This window comes from Cetorhinus maximus, chromosome 6 (assembly GCF_964194155.1).
Source record: "Cetorhinus maximus chromosome 6, sCetMax3.hap1.1, whole genome shotgun sequence".
Taxonomy (NCBI): Eukaryota; Metazoa; Chordata; class Chondrichthyes; order Lamniformes; family Cetorhinidae; genus Cetorhinus; species Cetorhinus maximus.
This window is the reverse complement of record NC_135884.1, coordinates 131375368-131387694: the sequence shown is the minus strand read 5'-3', so window position 1 is coordinate 131387694 and position 12327 is coordinate 131375368. Positions and strand designations below refer to the sequence as shown.

At 42.1% G+C, this 12327-nt stretch overlaps 1 protein-coding gene across 1 annotated transcript in view; it reads left to right on the top strand.

Moving 5' to 3' along the window:
• Window positions 1-12327, top strand: part of pmfbp1 (polyamine modulated factor 1 binding protein 1) — a 967668-nt gene that overhangs the window by 169914 nt on the left and 785427 nt on the right. Inside the window, exon 5 of the mRNA XM_078544531.1 lies at window positions 3988-4110. Coding sequence (XP_078400657.1) covers window positions 3988-4110 — 123 coding nt within the window. The remainder of the gene's footprint in view (window positions 1-3987; window positions 4111-12327) is intronic.

Genomic DNA, 12327 nt, shown 5'->3' with positions numbered 1-12327 from the left:
CATATGGTTCAGGTACACCCACAGTGCTGTTACGGACGGAGTTCCAAGACTTTCACCCAGCGACATTGATTATATTTCCAAATCAGGATGGTGAGCGGCTTGGAGCGGAACCTTCAGATGTTGGTGTTCCCATGTGTCTGTTGCACCTGTCCTTCTAGGTGGCAGCGGTTGTGGATTTGGAAAGTGCTGCCTAAGGATCCTTGGTGTGTTTCTGCACTGCATCTTGTAGATATTACATACTGCTGACACTGTGCATCGGTGGTGGAGGAAGTGAATATTTGTGGATGGGGCGCCCATCAAGGGGGCTGCTTTGTCCTGGATGGTATCAAGCTTTTTGATTGTTGTTGGAGCTGCACTCATCTAGGCAAGTGGAGAGTATTCCATTATACTCCTGACTTGTGCCTTGTAGATGGTGTACAGGCTTTTGGAAGGTGTGTTACTTGCCACAGAATTCCCAGCCTCTGACCTGCTCTTGTAGCCACAGTATTTATATGGCTAGTCCAGTTCAGTTTCTAGTCAATGGTAACCCCCAGGATGTTGAATGTTATTCGCCACTTGTCTGGATATTGTCTAGGTCTTGGTGCATTTGGACATTGACTGCTTCAATATCTGAGGAGCCCTGAATCGTGCTGAACATTGTGCAATCATCAACGAAAATCCCCAGTTCTGACCTTATGATAGAAGTGAGGTCATTGACGAAGCAGCTGAAGATGGTTGGGCCTAGGACACTACCCCAAGGAACTCCTGAAGTGATGTCCTGGAACGGAGATGTTTGACCCCCAACAACCACAACCACCTTCCTTTGTACTATGTATGACTCCAACTTGCAGAGAGTGTTCCCCTGATTCCCATTGACTTCAGTTTTGCTGGGCTACTTGATGCCACACTCGATGTCAAGGGCAGTCACTGTTACTTCACCTCGGGAGTTCAGCTCTTTTGTCCATGTTTGAACCAAGGCTGTAATGAGGTCAGGAGCTGAGTGACCCTGGCAGAACTCAAACTGTGCATCAGTGAGCAGGTTATTCCTAAGCAGGTGCTACATATTAGCACTGTTGATGATCCCTTCCATCATTTTACTAATGATCGAGAGTAGACTGATGGGGCAGTAATTGGCCGGGTTGGATTTGTCCTGTTTTTCGTGTACAGGACATACCTGGCATTTTTCCACATTGCTGGGTAGATGCCAGTGTTGTAGCTGTACTGGAACAGATTAGTTAGAGCCACTGCAAGTTCTGGAGCACAGGTCTTCAATATTGATGAATATTGTCAGGGCCCAAAGCCTTTTCAGTATCCAGTGCTCTTAGCCATTTCTTTATATCACATGGAGTGAATCGAATTGGCTGAAGACTCGCATATGTGATGCTGGGGACCCCTGGAGGAGGCTGAGGTGATCATCTACTTGGCAGTTCTGGCTGAAGATTGTTGCAAATACTTCAACCTTATCCTTTGCGCTGATGTGCTGGGCTCCCCCATCATTGAGGATGGGGATATTTGTGGAGCCTCCTCCTCTAGTGAGTTGTTTATTGTCCACCAGCATTCATGACTGGATGTAGCAGGACTGCAGAGCTTAGATCTGATCCATTGGTTGTGGAATTGCTTAGCTCTGTCTATCACTTGCTGCTTATGCTGTTTGGCACGCAAGTAGTCCTGTTTTGTAGCTTTACCAGGTATGCCTGGTGCTGCTCCTGGCATATCCTCCTGCACTCTTCATTGAACCAGCTTAGATCCCATGGCTTGGTGGTAATGGCAGGGCGGAGGACATACCCGGCCATGATGTTACAGATTGTGGTTGAGTACAATTCTGCTGCTCTGATGGCCCACAGCGCCTCATGGATGCCCAGTCTTGACTTGCTAGATCTGTTCGAAATCTGCTCCATTTAGTACGGTGGTGGTGCCACACAACATAATGGAGGGCATCCTGAATGTGAAGACAGGACTTCGTCTCCTCATTTTAATTGGCAGTAAAGTGCCTTGTGCCATTCGGAGATTGTGAAAAGTGATAGATGTAAGTTTATTTTTCTTATCTAAAATTTTCTTACTATTTTGTTCATGACATTGTATGTCCAGCCAGTTGCTGGGTGACAATGTTTCTTATTGCTTCAGGACTATAATACCAAAATCACATAGGTAACATGTTGAAATGCTAAGATACAGAGTTGGGCTACTCCCACTGCACCCTAACATTGTGCCTTAACATTGTTGCACCTGTGTGTGATATTTCACTTGCAGTACTCTGAAAGGAGATGACAGAGATGTGGGTTTAATAAGTTATATTCTTTCCAAAATTTGCATCTATTTTTTTATTGTTTTTGACTTCCTAAAGCTGAGTGTAAACTCTTAAAATGTGGATGCTGATTCCAGAGGCACTATTCATTTTGGTATCTCCCTAAAGCTATATTTATACTTCTGATTGTTACTGAATGGCAGAATTCTTGACTGGTTGAAGCTGTTAAGCACATAATTCATGTGTTAAAATTTTGTCGGATCCCAATTTCTATAAACTGCAACTAAAATTAGTCAAGTTGTAAATCCTTGCCCCACAGGTACTTTTAGCAATCATCCTGCAGTTCATTCTAATTAAGAACAGAAAGCACTTAACATAACCATACATTTTAAACAAAGTGAGATTAGATTTTGAAACTCTTTTTGTCTACAAATGAAAAGATTGGATTATGAGCTAATGAGCTGGCAAAAGAAATGTATAAAGTTTTGATTTGATTTTGAGATGCCCTGTTGTAGCAAATTGGAAATGGAAATTCATAACAACTTGCTGATCTCCCGTAGTGTTGCTCATGGTTAGTCTGAGGTCTGGGGAATAGTTGCGACGTTTTACTTCTAGTATGTGTTTAATTTGGCATATTTCTTTAAGGCCGATCCTTAGATACTCCCTGTGGTGAAGTGATTTATATAAACACTTATTGAGATCAATTAAAACCTTATTGTTGGAGGGTTGTTACAAGGTCCTTTGCTTGTGAATCCATGGCTCCTACTGTTGGAGAGAGGTCAAGTTAATGAGGATAGAAAAGCCAATAGGAAATAACTGGCTTTTTTTATTTTTTAAAAGTATACATTTTTAACTTTTCAAAGTGTGATGGATGACTTTTATTATCTTCAAATTATCTAGATAGCATGAATGGAAAGGAGTTTAGTTGACTAGAATTCAATGCTTGGATCAGGATCTTTTATTTGGGGCTGATTTATATTAAAACATAACTGCTAAAACTGAAAATTATTCAGGTTAATCTTTCTTCACAAATTAACTCCTGCCACCGTCCCCAGTCATTAACCTGACACAGGGAGAGCTCAATGGGTTCACTATTAGGTATGTCACTGCACCTCCGAGCAGCTTAGAGCCCAACAAAATTAACAGAAGTGCTAAACTTTTTTAGAAGGTATGTTTAGAAAGTAATGGGCAGTAATTGAGCTAATATTGTACTGTTCCTTATAAATGATTTGTTTAAAGATTGCACCTTGGCTTTCCCATTTGGTCATTTATTATGTTATTTTCTTTTTCTGCAGATGTGAGACTGTGACAGTTCGGTCTGGTAGTGCAGTAGAGCAAAATAAGACAGTGTTTTCTTAAAGCCTGGGGCCGCATCAAGTCACATTGGGAGGAGCGTTATTTTCATGCCACTTCAGCAAGAAAAATCCTCTATTTCAGTTAAATTATCACATTCAGTCACAGTAAATCTATTTTGGCTGCTTAATAGGTTAGAGATTTGTGTATAAGGGGGTCTATCATATTGTAGTCTGCAAGGTGGCACAATTCCTCCCTCCCATTGCTACCACCACCACAATAGTAATTGAAGCAGTTGTACTTTTTCTTCTACCAAACAAGAATTTAAAGAATCTTTTTTTACAAATGAAAAGTTAAAATGCTTTAAGAAGTCTCTAGTTGTGAACATTATTGTTACAGATTAACAAAGGTTCCCATCTGATTACAACGTTCAAAATCTACTTGAGGTTTTTTTTGTTTTTTTTTTGTAGGATTTGAGAATTAAACTTGGGCCTTCTGAGGATGAACTGCTAAAATTACAAGGAGAGAACACAAACCTGAAGACAGAAATCTGCAATCTGAGGACTATACCTGAACACGCCAGACCAGAACAGGTGCTCTATTTCAAATAATTCTTTCAGCAACTGCTTACTTATTATATATTCTGTGCTTTCCACACATGGGCCAGAGTTTTCCAGCCCTCTCCATGGTGGGTTTCCCCGTGGTGGGGTTAGTGAGCCATAGAAACCTCCGTTCACATCGGCGTGAGGGGCTGGAAAATTCCAGCCATGGCATCAGATTTATTATGAATTGAAGATTCTATGCAAGAACTTAGTGTTCTTTTACTAGCACCAATTGCTTGCAGTAGAGGTCCCATTTTTCACTTACTGTGAAGTTTCACGAAGACAGTAAGCAGAGTCTATAAAATGAAAAGGTACTGCTCGTGAATTAGTGCTTCCTGAGGTAGAGTTTGACTGCATTTCCTGCAACCCCACCCCCCACCTCACTCATTACTGTAAAGGTATCAAATGTCGTGAAGGATACCTTGTAAATGTTGATCTGTTTGTGCTTTATTTTTTATAATATTGCCAAATTTTCATTCTGTTGATGGTGAAGCATGCATTAGGTGTTTGAAATGAATGCATTATTGCATTAGGTAAATATTTGTACTTTATAAACAAAAACAATAATCTGTCATATTTATAATTAATCAAATACTGTAACCCTCTAGGAAAATTAGCTCTGTTTTGCATGGAAATAAATGAAGTATAGCTAATATGTCATTAATACTACTTCTCTTATCACGGTAAATCAATTTGCGATTCTTTCAAACCTGCTTTCAGAAATGGGATGTAAACATTGGGGGCCTGAGTTGTCCCATGGAGATGGAAAACAGGAGCTGGGTTTGTTTTTGCATCAGAAACTCATCTCTGGTGGGAAACTGACTGAGATTTGGATTTTCCTGGGGGAGGTGGGGGTTAATCCTTAATTGAAATGGAGACTGATTTCCTGTCCAATTAAAGCTTGTGGGGGCTGGATTGGAGACGGGTTTCAGACATCAAAGGCAGACATCACTGCGGCTGCTGTTTGTTCTGAGGGAGAGACTTGTACCAAAGCCTGCCACTGCACCACAGAAACCCGAGATGACACAGGGGAGCCAGAGGCTTAGCACTTATGAGGGAGAGGAAGAAGGACTTCTTCTTGGAGGCTGGCAAGGAGGAGGTCACCTTGTCATCGAGCTGGGCACGTTCTTATTCAGCCTTTTTGCTCTGACTCCACTTCTTGCTCCTTCTCCTCCCCCGATGAGCTGTCCTCTTCCAGGTCCTCACCATCGTCTCCAGAAGGTCATATAATGAAAAGCGAAACATGCAAACACCAAGACCCTTGCAGGAGGGTATTGCAGGGCACCACCTGACCACTCCAGGGACTGGACCCCATGTTCTCTGAGCCTGTGATGCCCCAACAATTGTGATCCTGATGTGTTGTCCAACATCGGTAAAGAGAGCATCTGTCACCTGGGTGATGCACCGGTGTGCAGCTGCCTATGAGATGCCACAGAGGTCCACACTGACCGAAGTGCAGATATCCGTGACCATCTGCCTAGGGAGTCGCAGTCTTCTTCGGCACTAGTTCTCAATCACCTACAGGTTTATTTGCCTTCGCCTGTAAATCTTGTGCTTAATGTCTTCTTCTCCTTCAAGGCCCTTGTCCCTCTCCTCTGGTCTCCTGGTGCCTGGCGCTCTGCCATTCCTGTGCAGGCTGCTGCTCCTCATCTCCAAGGGCCTCGAATTCTGAGGGTGCAACAGCATTTCCAGCTGCACCTTTCCTGGCGCCCAGATGGAGTCCAAACAGCCTTGCCCACTGCTTTGATGTCCATGTGATGCCAGGCGATGCCAGGAGGGTGATAAACCTGAACTGGCAAAGTTCTTAATTCTGGCTACGCCCCTGACCTGTCCTGGAATGTTAACTACAAAGGGGTATGCAAAGAGCATTTTTACTTACCTTTTTAAACCATTCCCACCTCCACAGCATGTTCTTTACCTCCTTGTAGCTGGTCTGACACAGACAGCTCATGAAATCCGGCCTCATCTTAGAAAATTCAAGAACTTTCAGGAGATGGGCTTTAACAAGCCTTCAGTGATGCCAGTTGCGGACCTGTTTCAAGGTCCATGCTGGCTCCCGCCCTCAGGAAGATCGGGGAAGGGGGAAATGGAGATGGGACTTAAGGCACGCAATGGCGTGGCTATTTTCTTGCCGACTTGACTGGGGCCAGGAAAATTCACTCCTTGTTTCCTAACTTGTAGTTCAGTTGTTGTCAAAAGGCATCAGTACACATGCTTTTAATTTGTTAATGCTGTGATTTGGAGTCAAAACCTACTTCATGGATATTGTGATGCTGTTTCATAAACAAACTGATTTAAAAGAAATGATATGTCAGCACACCAGCTGCTTTACTTCTCTTTTCCCAATTTTCCCATCAGTTCCCTGTATGGCCGCAAGACTGTATGGTCTGAGATCACACCTCCTACCCTCCAGGGTATGAAAGAATCTCATTTGCATTGGCCTGGTCAGTGGGCTTCTATGGGTGCATCATTGCCCCATACTGTATAAAATGTAAGTTGTACCTGTACTTTGAAGGAAAAGTAGGCACCCTTCACTTCCACAAGCAGTTGTAAAGTACCATCTAGCTAACAAAGAAAGAATTAACTTACACTTTACAGTGCTATATAAATGCATTATAGCCTGTCCTGTTGGGATGATTAACTAGTACACTGGGGAGAGTTTAATCGATCCTGGCAGGGGTGTAGAACCAGATGTTAATGTTAGAGAGGAAAACCAAGGTGCACAAAGAATTGGGAGAGATAGATTATACTAGAACAAAAACAGAATTACCTGGAAAAACTCAGCAGGTCTGGCAGCATCAGTGGAGAAGAAAAGAGTCGACGTTTCGAGTCCTCACGACCCTTCAACAGAACTGAGTATAGTTAGGAGAGGGGTGAAATATATAAGCTGGTTTAAGGTGGCGGTGGGGGGGGAGAGAGAAGTTGAGAGGGGGGTGGTTGTAGGGCCAAGCAAGCAGTGAAAGGAGCAGATAATCAAGAGATGTCACAGACAAAAGAATCAAAGAGGTGTTGAAGGTGGTGATATTATCTAAGAAAATGTTCTAAATAAGAATGGGTGGCAGGACACTCAAGGTACAGCTCTAGTGGGGGTGGGGTGGAAAGACTGACAAGGTATTAGTTGTAGATTTTAAAATAATGGGAATAGGTGGGAAAAGAAAAATCTATATAAATTATTGAAAAAAACAAAAGGAGGGGGGGGGGGGCTAAAGTTGTTGAATTCAATATTCAGCCCAGAAGGCTGTAAAGTGCCTAGTCGGAAGATGAGATGCTATTCCTCCAGTTTGCGTTGGGCTTCACTGGAACAATGCAGCAAGCCAAGGACAGACATGTGGGAAAGAGAGCAGGGTGGAGTGTTAAAATGGCAAGCGACAGGGAGGTTTGGGTCTTTCTTGCGGACAGACCGCAGGTGTTCTGCAAAGATTCTACTAGATTGGGAAATAGTAAGGTATTAAGTGGGATCAGAGTAAAGAGGAAATGTAATAAGGTCTAAATTTCTGTGCATGTATGTGAATGCGAGGGTGTAGGAAATAAGGTTGGTGAGCTGCAGGTACAGATATCTACGTGGAAATATGATGTTGTGACAATAATGGAGACCTGGCCCAAAGAAGGGCAGGATTGGGTGCTCAATATTACAGGATACAAGGTGTTTAGGAAAGATAGGGAAGCAGTGATAGCAGGAGGAGGGGTGGCAGAATTGATTAAAGAGAACATTGCCATTCTGGAGAGAGAGGATGTCCTAGTTGGGTCAAAGACGGAGTTGATTTGCCTGGAGCTGAGAAACAATAAAGGTACCAAATGTTGCTTGGTGCATTCTATAGGCCACCAACTAGTGGAAAGGTGTAGAGGAATACATTTTCCAGGAAATTACAGAGTACTTCAAAACTTATTGAGTCGTTATAATGTGAGACTTTTCCTAATATAGACTGAGATAGTAATGGTGTAAAGGGCAGAGATGGGCAACAGTTCCTAGTGTGTTCAGTGATCATTGTTTAGGTTAGCTATGGAAAAGGACGAAGAGAAATCTAGAGTAGGAATAATTAGTTTCGGGAGGGCAAACTTCAATGGGATGAGAAAGGATCTGGCCCAGATAAATGGAATCAAAGACTGGCAGACAAAGTTGTTATTAAACAGTGGGCTGCCTTCGAAAAGTAGATAGTTCGGGAACAGTAAAGGTACTTTCCCATGAGGGGGTATGTTGGGGGCAAACAAATCCCGAGCTCCCCGAATGACAAAAGAGACAGGGAGTAAGATGAAGCTGAGAAAGGTACACGTGACAGATGTCGGGTGGATAATACAATTGAGAACTAGGCTGAATATAGAAAGTTCAGAAGAGAAGTGAAAAAACAAATGAGAGCAAGGAGAGAGTATCAGAACAGACTAGCAGCTAATATAAAGGGAAATCCAAATGTCTTCTATAGACATATAAGTAGTCAAATGGTAGTAAAAGGAGGAGTGAGGTCGATTAGGGACCTAAAATGGGATTTATGGCAGGGGCATGGCTGAGGTTCTAAATGAGTATCTTGCATCTGGCTTTACTTAAGAAGGAGATGCTTCCCAAGTCATCATGGAAGGTGGTTGAGATACTTGATGGGCTAAAAATTGATAAAGAGTTGGTATTAGATAGGTGGCTTTCCTTAAGGTTGATAAGTCACCAGGACCAGATGAGATGCATCAAGGATGCTGAAGGAAATAAGGGTGGAAATTGCACAGGCACTGTCCATAATTTTCCAATCCTCCTTAGATTCAGGGGTGGTGCCAGAGGACTGGGAGAAGTGCAAATATTGCACCCTTGTTCAAAACAAGATGCAAAGATAAGCCCAGCAACTACAGGCCAATCAATTTAACCTCAGTGGTGGGGAGGCTTTTAGAAACGATAATTTGAGACAAAATTTACAGTCACTTGGGCATATGTGGATTAATTAAGGAAAGCCAGTATGGATTTGTTAAAGGCAAATCATGTTAAACTAACTTGCTTGAGTTTTTTAATGAGATAACAGAGAGGATAGATAGGGTAATGTAATTGATGTGGTGTACATGGACTTCCCAAAGGTATAAAGTGCCACATAACAGACTCGAGTAAAGTTCGAGCCCATGGAATAATAGGGCCAGAAGCAACATGGATACAAAATTAGCTGAGTGACAGGAAACAGAGAGTAGTGGTCAATTGTTGTTCCGTCAATTCAAAAAGACATTCCACCTACCACACAATTTCGCAACATCTTGTATGAATTTCAGTGCTGGTGCGATACCAGGTGGGCCAGATGTCTCAATGATTGGTTGATTGAATCAAACAGCATGTTCTTTTGGTTGTTCATAATAGGCAGAATACAACCAGCCTACGCTTGCAAAACCCATGTCTGCTGTTAGATGTAATTCTGCGATTGGGTAGCAATTACTGAACAATCCTGAGTGTGTTAACAGCTACACTAACAACCAGTTTAAGATAATCAGCTGAGCTCGTAATGTGGCTTATTTATACTTGCAAGAAGCAATATGCATCCATATGCAGGGATCTGTCCTCTGCAAACAAAATAAATATTTTCAAGCCTTGTGCTTTTTTTGAATTACTTGGGAGCTTGGAGAACCTAATGTTCCCCATCACTTTCTCCATGGCAACACCTCAGCCAATCTATCAGTACCCTTTTTTCTGTAGTATAAATTCTGGCAATTGTTTAAAAAAATGGCATTCTTACATTTGTCCTGATGAGTACAAGGCAAAAGGTTTTGCCAACATGTATCTCTTTTCATCAGTATTGAATGGCTGTTTTTCAGACTGGAGGAAGGTTTATAATGGGATTCCCCAGGGGCCATTGTTAGGACCACTAGACTTGTGTGCCCAGGGCACAACTTTAAGATTTGCAGAAGACACAAAGTATAGTGAACTGTGAGGAGGATAGTGTTAAACTTCAAGAAAACACAGACTGGCTGGTGGAATGGGCAGACAAGTGGCAGATGAAATTTGATTCAGAGAAGCGCATTGAAGTGATTTATTTTGGTAGGCAGAGACAATGTAAAATAAAGAGTACAGTATAAAGGGATTAAAGAGCAGAGGAACCTGGGAATACGTGTGCACAAATGATTGGAGTTGGCATGACAGATTTAGAGCACTTAGAGCATATAAATAAAGCATAGGGATCCTCAGCTTTATTTACATGGACAGAGAGTACAGAAGTAAGCGAGTGATGATAAACCTGTATAAAACACAGTTTTGGCCTCAACTGGAGTATTGTGCCCAGTTATGAGCACCACACTTTCGGAAGGATGTAGGGGCATTAGAGAGGTTGCAGAAAATATTCATGAGAATGGTTCCAGGGATGAGGAATTTCGGTTACATGGATAGGTTGTAGAAGCTGGGGCTGTTCTTCTTGGAGAGGAAAAGGTTGAGAGAAGACTTGATAGAGGTATTCAAAGTCATACAGGATTTGCATAGGGATAAATAAAAGTATAGATAGTAGTGCCTCATTGTTACTGAATCGGTCATAAGAGCTATGTTTCTTCATTTGCTGCCTGCCTATATCTTGATGTTTGCCTTGAAGGAGATGTATGTCTTTTGTGGGCTATATACCCAAGATCTGTTTTTTGACAATAAAATAATGGAGTTGGTGTGAATATTTGATTGTGTGCAATGTCAATGATTAAACTGTTGTTAAATTTACTGTGTGTTGTGAAGAACTGATGAAAGTGAATTTACTTGGCAATTTTAATGCATGCAGATTCAAATAAACATTAAACACTACAATTCAATCTCTTAGACCTATTCAAGAAACTAGTGGAATGTCCATTAACAGAATTCATAAGTCTAGCTTTGGGTTGACAATCTAAAATTAAGTTCAAATTTCATATCTAGTTGGAATTGCTGTCTCCTACTGCTGCACCTTTTCTATAGGGTGTTGCGTAGGGTTTTCTGTCTTTCAGTCTTTTCTGACATCACACCCTGTTAAAAATACTTTCAAGTCCCACTCCAGGTCTTGAACACAAAAATCAAGGCTGACACTCTAGTACTGAGGGAGCATTGCACTATCACTGTCTTTCGGATGAGACGTTAAACCAAGGCCCCATCTACCCTCTCAGGCGGATGTAAAATATTTCATGGTGCTGTTTGAAGAAGAGCAGGGGATTTATCCCTGGTGTCCTACAAACATATGAGTTATGAGCAGAAGTAGGCCACTCGGCATTTCGGGCCTGCTCTGCCATTCAGTAAGATCATGGCTGATCTGACTGTAACCTCCGCCTACCGCTGATAACCCTTCACCCCCTCGTTTATCAAGAATCTATCTACCTCTGCCTTGAAAATATTCAAAACTCTAATTCCACTTCCTTTTGAGGAAGGGAGTTCCAAAGTCTCATTACCTGCTGAGAGAAAAAATTTCTTCTCATCTCTGTCTCAAATGGACGACTTCTTGTTTTTATACAATGACCCCTTGTTCTAGATTCTTGCACAAGAGAAAATATCCTCTCCACATCCACCCTGTCAAGACCCCTCAGGACTTTATATATTTCAATCAAGTCACCTCTTACTCTTCCAAACTCCAGCGGACACGAGCCCAGCATGTCCAATCGTTCCTCATTAGACAATCCGCCTATTTCTGGTATTAGTTTCGTATATCTTCTCTGAACTGCTTCTAATGCATTTACATCCTTCCTTAAAGAAGGAGACCAATACTGTACACGGTACTCTAGATGTGGTCTCACCAGTGTCCTGTACAACTGAAGCATTACCTCCCTGTGTATATATTCAGTTTCCCTCGCAATAAATGATAACATTCTATTTGCTTTCCTAATTACTTGCTGTGCCTAAATATTAGCCTTTTGTGATCCTTGCACTAGGATACCCAGATCCCTCTGCACATCTGCATTTCAGAGCTCTGCAATCTTTCGCCATAAACTTCTTTTTTATTCTTTCTGCCAAAATGGACAATTTCACATTTTCCCACATTATACTCCATTTGCCACATCTTTGTCCACTTGCTTAACTTGCTATGTCTCCCCTTAGCTTTCGCTTCACAACTTACTTTCCTACCTATTTTGTATCATCAGCAAATTTAGCAACCATACCTCCTGTCCCTTCATCCAAGTCATTATAGAAATTGTAATAAGTCGAGGCTCAGCACTGATCCCTGTGGCATATCACTCGTTACGTCCCACCAACCAGAAAAAGACCCATTTATGGCTGCCCTCTGCTCCTTGTTAGCTAGCCAATCTCCTATC